This window comes from Hyperolius riggenbachi, chromosome 7, assembly GCF_040937935.1.
Source record: "Hyperolius riggenbachi isolate aHypRig1 chromosome 7, aHypRig1.pri, whole genome shotgun sequence".
NCBI lineage: Eukaryota > Metazoa > Chordata > Amphibia > Anura > Hyperoliidae > Hyperolius > Hyperolius riggenbachi.
In genome coordinates this window covers 13,090,876-13,110,554 of record NC_090652.1, presented here as the reverse complement: position 1 = coordinate 13,110,554, position 19,679 = coordinate 13,090,876, and the positions used below count along the sequence as shown (strand labels likewise).

General features: G+C 50.0%; 1 protein-coding gene across 2 annotated transcripts in view; it reads left to right on the top strand.

The window, feature by feature from the left end:
* Window positions 1-3,867: 3,867 nt before the first annotated feature.
* The window catches only part of LOC137524096 (elongation factor Tu, mitochondrial-like), a 47,970-nt gene continuing 32,158 nt past the window's right edge, over window positions 3,868-19,679 (top strand). The window contains exons 1-5 of one of the 2 annotated variants that reach the window (XM_068243597.1): window positions 3,868-3,966; window positions 9,329-9,366; window positions 12,441-12,600; window positions 15,426-15,592; window positions 18,570-18,674. In XM_068243597.1, the coding sequence (XP_068099698.1) occupies window positions 3,927-3,966; window positions 9,329-9,366; window positions 12,441-12,600; window positions 15,426-15,592; window positions 18,570-18,674 (510 nt within the window). In that variant the 5' untranslated portion in view covers window positions 3,868-3,926. Of the gene's footprint in view, window positions 3,967-9,328; window positions 9,367-12,437; window positions 12,601-15,425; window positions 15,593-18,569; window positions 18,675-19,679 lie in introns of both variants that reach the window. The other variant, XM_068243596.1, reaches the window with a different exon arrangement.

Genomic DNA, 19,679 nt, shown 5'->3' with positions numbered 1-19,679 from the left:
ACACTACACCACTGTACTGCCCTGTACATGTAAGCCCTGTACCTGGAAAGTCTATACACTACACCACTGCACTGCCCAGTACATGTAAGCCCCATACCTGGAAAGTCTATACACTACACTGTACTGCCCTGTACATGTAAGCCCCGTACCTGGAAAGTCTATACACTACACCACTGCACTGCCCAGTACATGTAAGCCCCATACCTGGAAAGTCTATACACTACACTGTACTGCCCTGTACATGTAAGCCCCGTACCTGGAAAGTCTATACACTACACCACTGTACTGCCCTGTACATGTAAGTCCCATACCTGGAAAGTCTATACACTACACCACTGTGCTGCCCTGTACATGTAAGCCCTGTACCTGGAAAGTCTATACACTACACCACTGTACCGCCCTGTACATGTAAGCCCTGTACCTGGAAAGTCTATACACTACACCACTGTACTGCCCTGTACATGTAAGTCCCATACCTGGAAAGTCTATACACTACACCACTGTACTGCCCTGTACATGTAAGCCCCATATCTGGAAAGTCTATACATACACTACACCACTGTACTGCCCAGTACATGTAAGCCCTGTACCTGGAAAGTCTATACACTACACCACTGTACTGCCCAGTACATGTAAGCCCCATACCTGGAAAGTCTATACACTACACCACTGTGCTGCCCTGTACATGTAAGCCCTGTACCTGGAAAGTCTATACACTACACCACTGTACCGCCCTGTACATGTAAGCCCTGTACCTGGAAAGTCTATACACTACACCACTGTACTGCCCTGTACATGTAAGTCCCATACCTGGAAAGTCTATACACTACACCACTGTACTGCCCTGTACATGTAAGCCCCATATCTGGAAAGTCTATACACTACACCACTGTACTGCCCTGTACATGTAAGCCCCATACCTGGAAAGTCTATACACTACACCACTGTACCGCCCTGTACATGTAAGCCCCATACCTGGAAAGTCTATACACTACACCACTGTACTGCCCTGTACATGTAAGCCCTGTACCTGGAAAGTCTATACACTACACCACTGTACTGCCCAGTACATGTAAGCCCCATACCTGGAAAGTCTATACACTACACCACTGTACTGCCCAGTACATGTGAGCCCCATACCTGAAAAGTCTATACACTGCACCACTGTACTGCCCTGTACATGTAAGCCCCGTACCTGGAAAATCTCCAGAACTCTGAAAAGATGAAAATCCTGAGTGTGTACAGGCTGAGTGATCTTAATCTGGACATTGAGTCTGGGAGACACAAACAGGCATACAAACCCAGGGAGGAGAGATTATGCTAACACTGTGAGCAGGAGCCCCTTCAGGATGAAGACCACTTCGTGCTGCACTACCCCATATATACTGCAACCAGGGACACTTACTTTTAAGTGGTTCTGTTGCCCTTTAAAAAAAAAAAAAAAAAAAAAACAGGTGCAGTACGAAATTTTCCTGTACTGTACCTGCGCAGTAAGATCCCGCTAACGCTCGTGGGACTGAGTGCGCAGCCGCACTTCTATTCGTCTAGTTAGACGAATAATTACACCGGTGCCGGCAGCGAGGAACGGCGCATCAGATGAGGACGGCATGGGACATTCCAGCTGCTGGGGGCTGATAGAAGCCCCAGGTAAGTGGCAGTTTTTTTTGTTTTTTTTAAAGGGAAAAAGAACCCTTTTAAGAAATTGATGGAACAATTCCCAGATTTCCTCTTATTAGAGGGGAGAAAAACATACATCTTACTTGGAGAGAATCCACAGTGACAATCGCACACTGTCATAGCATGCTACTGAGAGAAGGAATACACAGTGACAATTGCTGCACACTGTCACAGCATGCCACAGACCGAGGAAGAATCCACAGTGACAATTGCTGCACACTACATCACTGCATGCCATGGACTGAGAGGAGGAATCCACAGTGACAATTGCTGCACACTATGTCACAGCATGCCACGGACTGAGGGGAGGAATCCATTGACTTGCTGTACATTGTCACAGCATGCCGCAGACCGAGGAAGAATCCACAGTGACAATCACTGCACACATCACCGCATGCCACGGACTGAGAGGCGGAATCCACAGTGACAATCGCTGCACATTGGCTATCATTAATAAACAGGGATGCTCATTCGGATCTCGGGTATCCGAATTAACCCGGGTATCCGACCTTTTTCTATTATCCGGATCGGATCCAGATTCCAGATAGTTTTGCAGATATCCGGATTGCTATCTGCAGATAGTTTAACCACCGATCCGGATATCCGTATTACCCGGACTACCCGAATCACAGATTAAAAATATAGAGAGAGAGAGTTTAACCTTTAAAACGATTGTTTAAGGTTTTCAGTACGGGTATCCGAATCCGGGCGGATAACACAGATAATAGCGTCGGGTATCCAAATTCTGTTCGGGTAGAAAAAAATTTCAAAATCGGATCCGAATAACTGGGTACCCGGATCCGGATTCGGGCGGGTAGTAAAATGTACTACCCGAGCATCCCTGTTCATAAAGCATTTACGCATGCGGAAATGCTGAAAACAGCTCACTTTACCGACCTCTTAGCAAAGTCTCCATTCATAAAGGCTCTTTCCGCATGCGAAGCTGACATTTCCGAGCAGAGCGATAAATCACTGCCTTGTGTGGTGATTATCATAAAAAAAATGTAACAAACTGTCAGTTCATAAAGATTACTGCAAGCGGTATGAGGACGGGAAATACCGCCCCCTCTGATGTGGCGATAACAATGTTAAGTTAATGGAGACACAGACCTCCCAGGCAGCTGCAGTAGAGCGGAACACAGAGAAATTTATCAACTCCGCAGCTTCTCCTGTTTCCGCAAGCCTACCGCCAGCCTAGTTCGGGAAATCTCCGCACTCCTATCGCAACTGTATCCTTTTCTATGAATGCCCACACAGAAGTCTAAAATACCGGCAGCGGTGTTTTTCCGCACTGAGTCTCATTACCGACAACACCTTTATGAATGATACCCATTATGTCACAGCATGCCACAGACTGAGAGGAGGAATCCACAGTGACAATCGCTGCACAACAAGCATGCCACGGACTGAGAGGAGGAATCTACAGTGATAATCGATGCACACTATGCCACAGACTGAGAGGAATCCACAGTGACAATCACACCACACTAAGCCACAGCATGTGAGGAGGAATCCACAGTGACAATAACTGCACACTATGTCACAGCATGCCACAGACAGGAAGAATCCACAGTGACAATAGCTGCACACTACATCACAGCATGCCACAGACTGAGAGAAGGAAGAATCCACAGTGACAATCGCTGCACACTATGTCACAGCATGCCACAGCCTGAGAGGAGGAGGAGGAATCCACAGTGACAATCGCTGCACACTATGTCACAGCATGCCACAGCCTGAGAGGAACATAAATGAACTGGAAACCTAAAAAAGTCCGCAGACTGCTTAGCCATTAAATCCCATCCCCCCTTCCATGCCCCCCTTTCCCCCTTGCATTGGAAATGCCTGTATTAATATTGGTCATACCAATAAAGCTATTTTGGATTTGTAAGCATTCCTCATTGCAACACAGATAGGAAGGAATACCCACATAGTAAAGGGGCACCCAGAACCACCTGGAAGGTACAAAGGCCTAAATAGACCAAAAAGCCCTCTTACCTAACAGCAATGCTAAATTGCTATCCTGGCTGCAGCCAGCAGGGGGCGCAGAGCACAGGCTGAATAGACGGGACTGCACCTGTTGCCCATGACAACCAGCGCAGAGGCCTGACAGCTGAGCACGAGGCTGAGAGGGGGCGTGGCCCGCGGTGCCTCCAGTAAGATGGCAGCTCGCGCGCAGGCGTCGTACTGCTGGCGGTGTCTGCTGCTTACTGCTACTTCCTGTGTCGTCACTTCCGCGGTATAGCAAGATGGCGGGGCTCGTGGTGCTGTCAGCATGCCGCACAGCCGGTGAGGAGATGGCGGGAGGGGAAGCCGGGGAGTGCGGGCATCAGTGTGGGGGTGCAGGCTGGAGGGGGAGGGGCCACACAGAGGGGGCGGGGGGAGCTCGGGGGTGCTGTGAAGGTCATTCTGCGAGGAAGGTCACTTCAAGAACCTCACATGGCAGCCTGGAGTGACCCTGTGCTGACCCCGCCCCGTGACCTGTCACCCCCTGTCATGTCTGTGACCCCCCCCAGTGTGTGACTGCACCCCAATACCCCCTCTCCATCCTCCCTCACACTACATGTCTGCTCCCCTCTGTGACCTGTCCCCCTCCCCCAGTGTGTGACTGCACCCCAATACCCCCTCTATCCTCCCTCACACTACGTCAGCTCCCCTATGTGACCTGTCCCCCTCCCCCCAGTGTGTGACTGCACCCCAATACCCCCTCTCCATCCTCCCTCACACTACATGTCTGCTCCCCTCTGTGACCTGTCCCCCTCCCCCAGTGTGTGACTGCACCCCAATACCCCCTCTATCCTCCCTCACACTACGTCAGCTCCCCTCTGTGACCTGTCCCCCTCCCCCCAGTGTGTGACTGCACCCCAATACCCCCTCTCCATCCTCCCTCACACTACATGTCTGCTCCCCTCTGTGACCTGTCCCCCCTCCCCCAGTGTGTGACTGCACCCCAATACCCCCTCTATCCTCCCTCACACTACGTCAGCACCCCTCTGTGACCTGTCCCCCTCCCCCAGTGTGTGACTGCACCCCATTATACCTCACACTCAATGTCTGCACCCTGGAGCCCCCCTCCCCCGATCTAGCCACCTTCCTTCAGTGTGGTTGCATCCTAATACCTCTAACACTCACACTCCCCTCTGACTGTACCCCCCCACCCCTTGTGTGACTATCCCATCACCCCCACCCTCCCTCACACTACATGTGTGCACTCTGACACCCTTCTGTGACCTAACCCTGCCCCCCCCCCCAGTTTGTGACTGCACCCCAATACCCCACCCCTTATTACTACTCACCCTACGTTTTGTTTTATACTTCATTACTTGTGTTACTGGGCCTACCTAACCAGTCCAAAATAGCATGATTGTGTATCATGTACTGTTGTCTAATATACTGTTGTATAACTGTATAACTTTTGTCCTTTGTTATATAACCTTGTTACATTATATCTGGCATCCTTTGTATCATTGTATGTATTTATTGTCCAGCGCTGTGTACTATGCTGGCACTTTATGGAGACCCAAGCCCGTTTAAAAAAGGGCTCTAGGTCTGTGTTTTCACCCGGCCGCCTGCTCGCTCGCACGCCCGCCTCCTTGGCACCGTCCCTGTGTGAGGCTGGGTCCGTGCTGTGCACATGCGCAGTAGCAAAAAGCACGGACCCAGCTACACAGACAACTGTCCCTGCTGTACGCAGGGACAGTTGCTTATTATTATATAGGATGATATATAATTTTATTTTTTATTCGGCTGTGCGTCCATCACTTGAAGACGCCTTGATAGATTTCAGTGAGACTTGGTATACAGATCTCTTACTACCTGGGATGATATGTTCTGGGGGCTTGGCACCCCCCATTTCACACCTGGACAGAACCACAAACCGCGAATCCTCCAGCCTTCCTCGCGCTACATGTCTGCATCCTCCAGCCTTCCTCGCGCTACATGTCTGCATCCTCCAGCCTTCCTCGCGCTACATGTCTGCATCCTCCAGCCTTCCTCGCGCTACATGTCTGCATCCTCCAGCCTTCCTCGCGCTACATGTCTGCATCCTCCAGCCTTCCTCGCGCTACATGTCTGCATCCTCCAGCCTTCCTCGCGCTACATGTCTGCATCCTCCAGCCTTCCTCGCGCCACATGTCTGCATCCTCCAGCCTTCCTCGCGCCACATGTCTGCATCCTCCAGCCTTCCTCGCGCCACATGTCTGCATCCTCCAGCCTTCCTCGCGCCACATGTCTGCATCCTCCAGCCTTCCTCGCGCCACATGTCTGCATCCTCCAGCCTTCCTCGCGCCACATGTCTGCATCCTCCAGCCTTCCTCGCGCCACATGTCTGCATCCTCCAGCCTTCCTCGCGCCACATGTCTGCATCCTCCAGCCTTCCTCGCGCCACATGTCTGCATCCTCCATCCTTCCTCGCGCCACATGTCTGCATCCTCCAGCCTTCCTCGCGCCACATGTCTGCATCCTCCAGCCTTCCTCGCGCCACATGTCTGCATCCTCCAGCCTTCCTCGCGCCACATGTCTGCATCCTCCAGCCTTCCTCACGCCACATGTCTGCATCCTCCAGCCTTCCTCACGCCACATGTCTGCATCCTCCAGCCTTCCTCACGCCACATGTCTGCATCCTCCAGCCTTCCTCACGCCACATGTCTGCATCCTCCAGCCTTCCTCACGCCACATGTCTGCATCCTCCAGCCTTCCTCACGCCACATGTCTGCATCCTCCAGCCTTCCTCACGCCACGTGTCTGCATCCTCCAGCCTTCCTCACGCCACGTGTCTGCATCCTCCAGCCTTCCTCACGCCACGTGTCTGCATCCTCCAGCCTTCCTCACGCCACGTGTCTGCATCCTCCAGCCTTCCTCACGCCACGTGTCTGCATCCTCCAGCCTTCCTCACGCCACGTGTCTGCATCCTCCAGCCTTCCTCACGCCACGTGTCTGCATCCTCCAGCCTTCCTCACGCCACGTGTCTGCATCCTCCAGCCTTCCTCGCGCCACGTGTCTGCATCCTCCAGCCTTCCTCGCGCCACGTGTCTGCATCCTCCAGCCTTCCTCGCGCCACGTGTCTGCATCCTCCAGCCTTCCTCGCGCCACGTGTCTGCATCCTCCAGCCTTCCTCGCGCCACGTGTCTGCATCCTCCAGCCTTCCTCGCGCCACGTGTCTGCATCCTCCAGCCTTCCTCGCGCCACGTGTCTGCATCCTCCAGCCTTCCTCGCGCCACGTGTCTGCATCCTCCAGCCTTCCTCGCGCCACGTGTCTGCATCCTCCAGCCTTCCTCGCGCCACGTGTCTGCTTCCTCCAGCCTTCCTCGCGCCACGTGTCTGCATCCTCCAGCCTTCCTCGCGCCACGTGTCTGCATCCTCCAGCCTTCCTCGCGCCACGTGTCTGCATCCTCCAGCCTTCCTCGCGCCACGTGTCTGCATCCTCCAGCCTTCCTCGCGCCACGTGTCTGCATCCTCCAGCCTTCCTCGCGCCACGTGTCTGCATCCTCCAGCCTTCCTCGCGCCACGTGTCTGCATCCTCCAGCCTTCCTCGCGCCACGTGTCTGCATCCTCCAGCCTTCCTCGCGCCACGTGTCTGCATCCTCCAGCCTTCCTCGCGCCACGTGTCTGCATCCTCCAGCCTTCCTCGCGCCACGTGTCTGCATCCTCCAGCCTTCCTCGCGCCACGTGTCTGCATCCTCCAGCCTTCCTCGCGCCACGTGTCTGCATCCTCCAGCCTTCCTCGCGCCACGTGCCTGCATCCTCCAGCCTTCCTCGCGCCACGTGCCTGCATCCTCCAGCCTTCCTCGCGCCACGTGCCTGCATCCTCCAGCCTTCCTCGCGCCACGTGCCTGCATCCTCCAGCCTTCCTCGCGCCACGTGCCTGCATCCTCCAGCCTTCCTCGCGCCACGTGCCTGCATCCTCCAGCCTTCCTCGCGCCACGTGCCTGCATCCTCCAGCCTTCCTCGCGCCACGTGCCTGCATCCTCCAGCCTTCCTCGCGCCACGTGCCTGCATCCTCCAGCCTTCCTCGCGCCACGTGCCTGCATCCTCCAGCCTTCCTCGCGCCACGTGCCTGCATCCTCCAGCCTTCCTCGCGCCACGTGCCTGCATCCTCCAGCCTTCCTCGCGCCACGTGCCTGCATCCTCCAGCCTTCCTCGCGCCACGTGCCTGCATCCTCCAGCCTTCCTCGCGCCACGTGCCTGCATCCTCCAATCCCTCCTCGCGCCACGTGCCTGCATCCTCCAGCCTTCCTCGCGCCACGTGCCTGCATCCTCCAGCCTTCCTCGCGCCACGTGCCTGCATCCTCCAGCCTTCCTCGCGCCACGTGCCTGCATCCTCCAGCCTTCCTCGCGCCACGTGCCTGCATCCTCCAGCCTTCCTCGCGCCACGTGCCTGCATCCTCCAATCCCTCCTCGCGCCACGTGCCTGCGTCCTCCAGCCTTCCTCGCGCCACGTGCCTGCGTCCTCCAATCCCTCCTCGCGCCACGTGCCTGCGTCCTCCAATCCCTCCTCGCGCCACGTGCCTGCGTCCTCCAATCCCTCCTCGCGCCACGTGCCTGCGTCCTCCCATCCCTCCTCGCGCCACGTGCCTGCGTCCTCCCATCCCTCCTCGCGCCACGTGCCTGCGTCCTCCCATCCCTCCTCGCGCCACGTGCCTGCGTCCTCCCATCCCTCCTCGCGCCACGTGCCTGCGTCCTCCCATCCCTCCTCGCGCCACGTGCCTGCGTCCTCCCATCCCTCCTCGCGCCACGTGCCTGCGTCCTCCCATCCCTCCTCGCGCCACGTGCCTGCGTCCTCCCATCCCTCCTCGCGCCACGTGCCTGCGTCCTCCCATCCCTCCTCGCGCCACGTGCCTGCGTCCTCCCATCCCTCCTCGCGCCACGTGCCTGCGTCCTCCCATCCCTCCTCGCGCCACGTGCCTGCGTCCTCCCATCCCTCCTCGCGCCACGTGCCTGCGTCCTCCCATCCCTCCTCGCGCCACGTGCCTGCGTCCTCCCATCCCTCCTCGCGCCACGTGCCTGCGTCCTCCCATCCCTCCTCGCGCCACGTGCCTGCGTCCTCCCATCCCTCCTCGCGCCACGTGCCTGCGTCCTCCCATCCCTCCTCGCGCCACGTGCCTGCGTCCTCCCATCCCTCCTCGCGCCACGTGCCTGCGTCCTCCCATCCCTCCTCGCGCCACGTGCCTGCGTCCTCCCATCCCTCCTCGCGCCACGTGCCTGCGTCCTCCCATCCCTCCTCGCGCCACGTGCCTGCGTCCTCCCATCCCTCCTCGCGCCACGTGCCTGCGTCCTCCCATCCCTCCTCACACTACACTGTTACTTGCAGCTGGTACTGGTGGCTGCTCTCTTGCATAAAAATGTTGTATTCAGTTCAGTCTGTAAGCACCGCCCTGATGTTTTTAGACAGCAATGCTGCACACAGTAGCTTTTTTCAAGGTTTGTCTCCAGCATTCAGAGATAAAATAATTTGTTTGACTGACAAGGCCATGGGAGAAAATGAAGCTGAATATGTTAACCCTTTCTGGCATGCAAAACAGGGGGTTTGATTTCAGATTTTAGAATGGCATTTCTATTGTCAGCAGAGCGGATGTTTTGACTGTAATGTCTCTGCATCGGTGTTATATTTCTGTGATGGGGTTCATTTTCTGCTCTTGTTTTTGTATTGCAGTGCTCAGCAGGGTCCCGACTCACAGCCTGCGAGTTGCAGTAAGTATTCTGAGTGTCTTGGGTGCGTTCCCTGTTGTTGTGTCAGTCACTCAACGGACACCTGAAGTGAGAGGTACTGTATATGGACATATAGGGAGGCTGCCATATTTATTTCCTGTTACGTAATACCAGTTGCCTGACAGTCCTGCTGGTCTATTTGGCTACAGTAGTGTCTGAATAACACCAGAAACAAGCATGCAGCTTATCTTGTCAGATCTAATAATAATGTCAAACACCCGATCTGCTGCATACTCATTCAGGGGCTATGGCTAAAAGTATTAGCAGATGACAAGCGGGACAGCCAGGCAACTGGTATTGCTTAAAGGGAACCTAAACTGAGAGGGATATGGATGTTGCCTTTTAAACAATACCAGTTACTTGGCAGTCCTGCTGATCTCTTTGGCTGCAGTAGTGGCTGAATCACACACCTGAAACAAGCATGCAGCTAATCCAGTCTGACCTCAGTCAGAGCACCTGATCTGCATGCTTGTTGAGGGGCTGTGGCTGAAAACATTAGAGACACAGGATCAGCAGGAGAGTCAGGCAACTGGTTTTATTTTAAAAGGAAACATGCATATCCTTCTCAGTTTAGGTTCCCTTTAAAATGAAATAAATATGGCAGCCCCAATATCCCTCTCACTACAGTTGTCATTTAAAGTCCTGCTGATATTCTGCCTCTAAATCAAATAGCTGTAGGCCATGAACAAGCATGCAGATCCGATGTTCCTGAGAAACCTCTTACAAGATTAGCTGCATGCTTGTGTCAGGTGATCCACACAATACTGATGCTGGAATGATCTGCAGAACAGCCTGGTAGCTGGTATAGGACAACTGAAGCTACAGGTATAGGGCCAATGCCATTTCCTTTTAACAATACTAGTTGACTGGCTGCTCTGCTGCTTCTCTGCCTCTAATACTTTTAGCCATAGCCCCTGAACAAGCATGCAGTACATCAGGGGTTTCTGACATTATTGTAAAATCTGACAAGATTAGCTCCATGCTTGTCGCTAGTGCGATTCAGATACTACTGCAGCCAAATAGACCAGCAAGGCTGCCAGGCAACCGGACTTGCTTAAAAGACAACTGTAGCGAGAGAGATTTGGAGGCTGCCATATTGATTTCCTTTTGAGCAATACCAGTTGCCTGGCAGTCCTGCTGATCCTCTGTCTCTAATACTTTCAGCCATAGCCCCTGAACAAGCATGCAGCAGATCTGGTGTTTTTGACATTATTGTCAGATCTGACACGATTAGCTGCATGCCTGTTCCTGGTGTGATTCAGCCATTACTGCAGCCAAATAGATGAGCAGGACTGCCAGGCAACTGGTATTGTTTAACAGGAAATAAATATGGCAGCCTCCACAGTCCTCGTTCTGCAGTTGTCCTTTAAAGCGGACCTGAAGAGTGACTTCCCCTCTGCTCTAAAAGATAAGTAGCAGCATACTAACCTTTACAGAAAAACATTTCTTTGTTACATCTGATACAAATCCTGCAATAAATATGCAGTCTGTCTACTTCCTGCTTTCTTGGAAGCAGACCTATTGTTAACATCCTGTGCTTTCCAATGAGCTTATCTGCCATGGCAGTCAGGTGACACGGGGAGAGAGCAAATTACAACTTCTGATTGGACACAAATAAGGGGGAAGTAGACAGGCTAAACTCTCTACATACATGCAGGGTGTACTTCACATATTTTCCCCTTCTGTCCTGTGCAAGAGTTCAGGTCCACTTTAAAAGGAAATACATATGGCAGCCTCTATGTACTTCTCACAACAGATGTCCTTTAAGACAACACCTGAAGTGAGAGGGATATAGAGGCTGCCATATTTGTTTCCTTTTAAACTATGCCAGTTGCATGGCTTTCTTGCTGATGTTTTGGCTGCAGTAGTGTCTGAATCACACACCTGAAACAAGCATGCAGCTAATCCAGTCTGACTTCAGTCAGAGCACCCTGATCTGCATGCTTGTTCAGGGGCTGTGGCTAAAAGTATTCGAGACAGATGATCAGAAGGACTGCCAGGAAACTGTTGTTGTTTAAAAGGAAACTATTATGGCAGCCTCCATATCCTTCTCACCTGAGGTTCCCTTTAAATTGGCATACAAGCATTAACCACCTAAGTCTATCTGGACGGATATATCCGTACAGATAGACTGTGCAGCTGCCGCTGCCTGAAGCACGCGATCACGCACGCTCCCGCGCGCGCTCCCGCTGCCTGCCGGTACACACCATACCCACCTACTGTTCCCATTCACCGATCTAAGTCCCCCGCAGAAAAACCGACACACTCTAATCAGAGACCGCAGCATTTCTGCAAAAAAAAAAGGTTCACAGCCTCGTAGTTCCTGGTAGCGTGATCGTACGCTCCAGGACTTTTTTGACTGTCGCCATCTTGTTGCCAAATAGTAAACTACACCCACATACATTTTTTTTTTACATTATTTTACATTTAAAATTATCGGTTTCCCTCCCACACCAAAAATTACCTAAATAAATGTTTTAATAAAAAATAAAAATTACAATAAAAAACAACAACAAATAGTTACCTAAGGGTCTAAACTTTTTAAATATGCATGTCAAGAGAGTATCTTATTATATTTAAAATTTATAAGCTTGTAAATAGTGATTGCTGCAAATTGAAAAAATGCACCTTTATTTCTAAATAAAATATCGGCGCCATAAATTGTGATAGGGACATAATTTAAACGTTGTAATAACTGGGACAAATGGGCAAATAAAATACATGAGTTTTTAATTATGGTAGCATGTATTAATTTTAAACTATAATGGCCAAAAACTGAGGAATAATGATTTTTTTTTCCATTTCTTTCTTAATCTTCCTGTTAAAACGGATTTAGAAAAAAATAATTCTTAGCAAAATTTACTACCCAAAGAAAGCCTAAATGGTGGCGGAAAAAACAAGATATAGATCAATTAATTGTGATAAGTAGCGATAAAGTTATTGGTGAATGAATGGGAGGTGAACGTTGCTCGGCTGCATGAGGTGAAACGACACTGTAGGCTAATTTATTTGCATCTCAGTGAGTATAGATTGTATCTTCTCTCCACTTCCAGCAGGCCTGGCCCAGCCACACTGCCCGCTTCTGCCCCCTGCTGTACAGAAATTACGCTGTAGAAGCCAAAAAGACCTACACACGAGAGAAGCCACATGTCAACATTGGCACTATTGGGCATGTAGACCACGGCAAGACTACGCTGACTGCCGCCATTACCAAAAGTGAGTGATGCCAACACTGTTATGTATATAGCACTGCCATCTTCTGCAGCACCTTACAGAGTACATAGTCATGTCACTGACTGTCCTCAGAGGAGCTCACACTCTAATCCTACCATAGTCATAGTCTAATGTCCTACCATATTATTATTATGTATTTATATAGCACTGACATCTTCTGCAGCACATTAGAGTACATAGTCATGTCACTGACTGTCCTCAGAGGAGCTCACACTCTAATCCTACCATAGTCATAGTCTAATGTCCTACCATATTATTATTATGTATTTATATATCACTGACATCTTCTGCAGCACATTACAGAGTACATAGTCATGTCACTGACTGTCCTCAGAGGAGCTCACACTCTAATCCTACCATAGTCATAGTCTAATGTCCTACCATATTATTATTATGTATTTATATATCACTGACATCTTCTGCAGCACATTACAGAGTACATAGTCATGTCACTGACTGTCCTCAGAGGAGCTCACAATCTAATTCTACCATATTATTATTATTTAATTTGTTACTTAAAGGATTATTAGGAACACCTGTTAAATTTCCCATTAATGCTATTATCAAATCAACCAATCACATGGCAGTTGCTTCAATGCATTTAGGGGTGTGGTGCTGGTCAAGACAATCTCCTGAACTCTAAACTGAATGTCAGAATGGGAAAGAAAGGTAATTTAAGCAATTTTGAGCGTGGCATGGTTGTTGGTGCCAGACGGGCCGGTCTGAGTATTTCACAATCCGCTCAGTTACTGGGATTTTCATGCACAACCATTTCTAGGGTTTACAAAGAATGGTGTAAAAAGGGAAAAACATCCAGTATACGGCAGTCCTGTGGGCGAAAATGCCTTGTTGATGCTAGAGGTCAGAGAAGAATGGGCCGACTGATTCAAGCTAATAGAAGAGCAACGTTGACTGAAATAACCACTCGTTACAACCGAGGTATGCAGCAAAAGCATTGGTGAAGCCACAACTCGCACAACCTTGATGCGGATGGGCTACAGCAGCAGAAGACCCCACCGGGTACCACTCATCTCCGCTACAAATAGGAAAAAGAGGATACATTTTGCACGAGCTCACCAAAATTGGACAGTTGAAGACTGCATAAATGTTACCTGGTCTGATGAGTCTCGATAGAGTCAGAATTTGGCGTAAACAGAATGAGAACATGGATCCATAATGCCTTGTTACCACTGTGCAGACTGGTGGTGATGGTGTGCGGGATGTTTTCTTGGCACACTTTAGACCCCTTAGTGCAGGGGTCTCAAACTCGTGGCCCGCGGGCCATTTGCAGCCCTCGATACAATATTTTGTGGCCCTCGCTGGCAAAAGCTTCCTTATAGTTCGCTTCAGTGCTCCCAAGTAATCCGCCGCATCTCTGCTGCTAAACGAAGGCTGCAGAGCCCCCTAATCGCCCGGGGGGCAATCCGCCGGCATTTCCTGGAAGGAGCAGAGCTTTCAGCTTCAGCTCTGCCCCTCCTGACGTCAATCGCCGCACGGATCGCCACCTCTCCCCGCCCCTCTTTGTGAAGGAAGAGTGAGAGGGGCGGGCAGAGGCGGCGATGCTCCGCGATTGTGAAATTCCTTATGCGGCCCAGCCTCATCCTGACTTTGCCTCTTGCGGCCCCCCAGGTAAATTGAGTCTGAGACCCCTGCCTTAGTGCCATTGTGCATCGTTAAAATGCCACGGGCTACCTGAGCATTGTTTCTGACCATCTCCATCCCTTCATGACCACCATGTACCCATCCTCTGATGGCTACTTCCTGCAGGATAATGCACCATGTCACAAAGCTCAAATCATTTCAAATTGGTTTCTTGAACATGACAATGAGTTCACTGTACTAAAATGGCCCCCACAGTCACCAGATCTCACCCCAATAGAGCATCTTTGGGATGTGATGGAATGAGAGCTTCATGCCCTGGATGTGCATCCCACAAATCTCCATCAACTGCAAGATGCTATCCTATCAATATGGGCCAACATTTCTAAAGAATGCTTTCAGCACCTTGTTGAATCAATGCCACGTAGAATTAAGGCAGTTCTGAAGGCGAAAGGGGGTCAAACACTGTGTTAGTATGGTGTTCCTAATAATCCTTTACATGAGTGTATATAGCGCTGACATCTTCTGCAGCACTTTACAGAGTACAATAGTCATGTCACTGACAGTCCTCAGGAGCCACAGTCTAATCCTTACCATAGTCATAGTCTGTCCTACCATATTATTATTTATTTATATAGTACTGACATCTTCTGCAGCACTTCACAGCGTACATAGTCATGTCACTGACTGTCCTCAGAGGAGCTCACACTCTAATCCTCCCATAGTCATAGTCTAATGTCCTACCATATAATTATTATTATGTATTTATATAGCACTGACATCTTCTGCAGCACATTAGAGTACATAGTCATGTCACTGACTGTCCTCAGAGGAGTTTGCAGTGCTAGGGGTCTTTAGCCCATGCACCAGCTGGTGCTTTTCTGGTAATCCACATTACCCAGAGTAGCATGCAAGCTACAGGTGGCTGCCAGCCGACCAGGGCTCATGGCACTATAGCCTAATACAAAATACCGCAGTGGCCGAAAAACAGGTTCACTATAACAGAAGTTCTATTATATCCAAGTTTACTCTATCAGGACTCTATTAGTCCCATATACTTATAATGGTGCTTGGCTGGGACATGGACATTTAGTTTACTACAGTATATCTGAAGTGCTGATCTCTTCCAGTTCACTATAAGGAGATTATACTGTGCTATGCACTGTAAAGAGTACCTGTGAGTTTCTCAAACCTTTCTGTCCTTTCAGTTCTGTCGGAGGCGGGAGGTGCTCAGTTTAAGAAATACGAGGAAATTGACAACGCCCCCGAGGAGAAAGCTCGCGGCATCACCATCAACGCCTCCCATGTGGAATACACCACCTCTAACCGACATTATGCGCACACCGACTGCCCGGGACATGCTGATTACGTGAAGGTGAGTATGCCTATACTATGAATAGCTCCTCCTCCATAACTGGGGAGAGCAGGCTGGCGGGGGAGGTGAAGCACCGCTCGGCGGGGGCGCACGAGACTTCTTGAACAAATAATAGCTGCGCAACGTTTCCTGTGTGCTGCTCTGCAAGCTTGGAATAGGATTTGTCGGTTTCTTTGTCACTCTCCACCTCACCCTTGAGCACCTCTTTAAAGTGGATCCGAGATAAACTTTTACTCATTACATAATTGTGTTCCTTTCATATAGTTTATAGGGCATTCCTCAAGCCAAATACTTTTTTTGTTTTAATAATCTAATTCCCCATAAACTACACAAGCCTCGCCCACAGCTTTTCAGAGAGCCTTGGCACTGTAGCAAGGGCTTATGGGAGCTCGGTCTGGGCAGGAGGAGGAGTAGGTTACTAGCCAGAGATTTCAGAGGCAGAGGGGAGGAGGAGAGGGGAGTGAATTTACACACAGGCAAGCTGATAGCATCTCCAACCCTCAGCCTGTGACAGTGTGACAAACAGAACATGGCTGCCCTCATCGTATCACAGGAATAAATAATCATAAACTTTTGAAGCAGTTGCAGCTAAGCTAGATAACTATCTAAACTGTAGATAAGATGACAAGTTACGTGTTAGTTTTTCATCTCGGATCTGCTTTAATAATATTTGATTTTGTAATAATTTTTACTAGTACCTCCCAGGCAAAAAAGTGTTTAGAATTAGGCCAGGCTTACACGATCTCTATCAATGTTATAACACAAATGTTATTTATAGCAATGTCAGAGGTGTTTTTCAGCTTTTTTTGTGTGTTTTAATTTTAGATTCACTTTTAGTGTGTCTCATTTTTCAATATTTGTAGTATGTTTTCTATGTCCTTAAAGAGAAACTCCAACCTAGAATTGAGCTTTATCCCAATCAGTAGCTGATACCCACTTTTACATGAGAAATATAATGCTTTTCACAAACAGACCATCAGGGGGCGCTGTATGACTGATTTTGTGCTGAAACCCCTCCCACAAGAAGCTCTGAGTACTGCAGTACTCTGGGCAAACTGCCACAATGTAACAATGTTCACAGACAGGAATTAGCTGTTTACAGCTGTCTCTAACAGCCAAAACAGTTAGGAGCAGCTACATAACCTGCCCACAGTAACAATGTCACCATGTGATAAATGTCAGAATGTAAATCGGGGAGAGGAAAGAGTTTACAATGAGCAAACACTGACTAAATCATTTATACATAATTATGGTAAAAAATTAAGCACTTTTTTTAATACATTATTTTCACTGGAGTTCCTCTTTAAGTCTGGCGGTATCAGTAAGTTACATTGTATCTCTTTTTATACCATAAGCCTTTAGTTACCTCCGCAGTTGTTTATTTTGCATGCAGGTGTAATGTCAGAATGGGCAGCCCCGAGAGCAGCCCAGCACGCTGAAGGGAAACGTCATCACGTACTAGGGCTACACGTCATCAGAACGTGACAATGTGGTACGCATGCCCGTGTTTCTGCTGCCTTCGCCCACCAACAGCACTGTCATCAGCATAATGGCCTCCTACTGCCCTCACCGATATCCTCCACATCATTTTCTGCATTGCATTAGAGAGGTGCTGATTGTGTGTTATCCTTGTATTGCCTGATAGACGATGGTGGGAGGGGGGATGTGCTGTTGCTGCGCTCAACCAACTATTTTCATTCGGTGGCGAGGGGCGGAGCAGAGCAGCACTAAAATTATACTCTTTACCTAAGTTCCTTCACGCTGCAGCGAGGGGGGATGACGCAGCATCCGCATACACGGAACCAACAGAGCTGCCCAATCTGCGGGGCTGCCCATTCTGACGTTACACAGGCCTTGTATTTTGTATGTTGTTACAATATAGAGTTATATTTTTTTTATGCTACTATGTTTGGGGAGGCCAGATGCTACTTTACAGAATGTGTAGCTCTCTTTTCGAGTAGACTCCTTAGAGCCGGTTATGTTGCTATGCTTGTATACTAGCTGTAGTTGATGTAACATTGTATAGCTTTGCATATCTTATGTACTAGCTGATGACCCGGCGTTGCCCGGGTATGTATTTGGCTGATGCTGGCTCCGCCCAGTTTTTCTAACCCTAAAGGTCCGTACACACGCCGGACTGGAGGCAACGACGAGTCCGTCGTCACCTCCCGCTGGGTGGGCGTTCCAGCGACAGTCTGGCGTGTGTACAGTCTGTCTGCAGACTGATACGGCTGTTTCCGCTGCGCTGATCGCTCAAACTACCGTATCAGTCCGCCGACCGACTGTACACACGTCGAACTGTCGCTGGAATGCCCACCCAGCGGGAGGTGACGACGGACCCGTCGTTGCCTCCAGTCCGGCGTGTGTACGGACCTTAACACAATTACTCAATAACCAAGTTTGTGAGCTTTGCGGTCTTTGGCATCAATAATTTGCATTGAAATGAAAAAAATCTGATTGGCTGCTTGTGCCTCCACCCCCTTTTCTGAAATTGAACCCCAATCACCTAATGACCAATTGTATCAGGTTTGAGGCTTGTTCCATTAACAGTGCAAGAATAGCAGCAGTTTAAATATTCCATTTGAAAATCAATAGGCGAATTTTGATTAGCTTTTTTGGGCTCCACCCACCTTCCCGAATATGAATCCCAGTCACCCAGTGACCAATTTTGCAAAGTTTGAGAACCCTGCCATTAAAAGTGTAAATGATTTTCCCAGTGAAATTTGTATTTGTCTCCGCCCACTTTTTGTCACCTTGACACACAGTATGTCAATGACCAAGTTTGTAAGCTTTTATGTGTGTGCCAAATTTCGTTCAAATCCGTTCAGCCATTGTTGTGTGATTGAGTAATAAACATCCAAACTTCCAAACTTTTGTATTTATAATGTGTGTGAGATGTTAAGACTTTCAATAAAACATTTTTTGAGTAAAAAATAAAAAATTTGATAAGCATTAATAATTCCCCTTCTTTGTACAGAATATGATCACAGGCACCTCCCAGATGGACGGCTGTATCCTGGTGGTGGCAGGAACCGATGGACAGATGCCACAGACAAGAGAGCACTTGCTTCTGGCCAAACAGGTGAGGAGGTTGTCTGGACTGAGAGCGCTCACCACTTGCTTTCCTCCAGCAGGTGGCGCTGTAGTAGAGACCTCATCCACGTACCAGCAAGGCATCTGTCAGTAGTTGCTCTGTCATTGGTCTGTGGACAGCAGTAAGGGGCAAGTCAGGGAGCTGTGGTGTTGCGAGCAAGGGGAGGCCCTAGACTGGGAGGTAATTGAGTGGACAGAGAAGGATTTGTTATATAGGAAATGTACTCCTCGGCAGCTTGTGCTATCTGCACTGAAGCAGCAATCTCTGGTGTGCATAAAACCCCAGAGGTACTCTTATGCTTTAATGTTAGTGTCCCAGCACATTGTCTAATAAGATTAGCCTGCTCTTTTTCTGCAAGGTGGAGGGACTACACACTGGAACCCGGCGGATATGGGGCTCCGGTGACACTTATTATACAGACAACATGCTGGGGCATTCACTTTGGCAATGACTGGCCTGGATGGCTGACAGGGTAGAGTGTTAGTTTCCTGGCCAGGATATTTTTGTTCCTTAAAGCTACTTACACACCAAGACGTTGCGTTTTAGGGGACGTTATGGTCGCATAACGTGCCCCTAACGCAACGCATGGTGGTGCGGGAGAGGACGGTAGAGTGAGCCGCGTTAGGTGGCTCTATCCGCATAAGGTCTCCCAGGGTGGCGCTGATTGGCCGGCGGCACCACGTGATGCGGAGCGAGACACTCCGCATCACGTGGTCCCGCCGGCCAATCAGCGGCCGCCAGTGCAGTGAATATTAAGTAGCCATGTGCGCGGCTACTGTAGCGGCATCTCCCCGCCTCCTCTCTGCCCTCCACTGAGCATGTGCAAACAGTCTAACGCGGCTAAAGACGCTAGAACGCACAGCATGCTGCACTTTCACTACAACGTGCAGCGTTACATGTAACGCAGCGTGGGCTATGTGAACAGCCCACTTGTGTTACATTGCTGTGCGTTGGGGGAGCGTTACAGGCGCACTAACGTGCGCCTGTAACGTC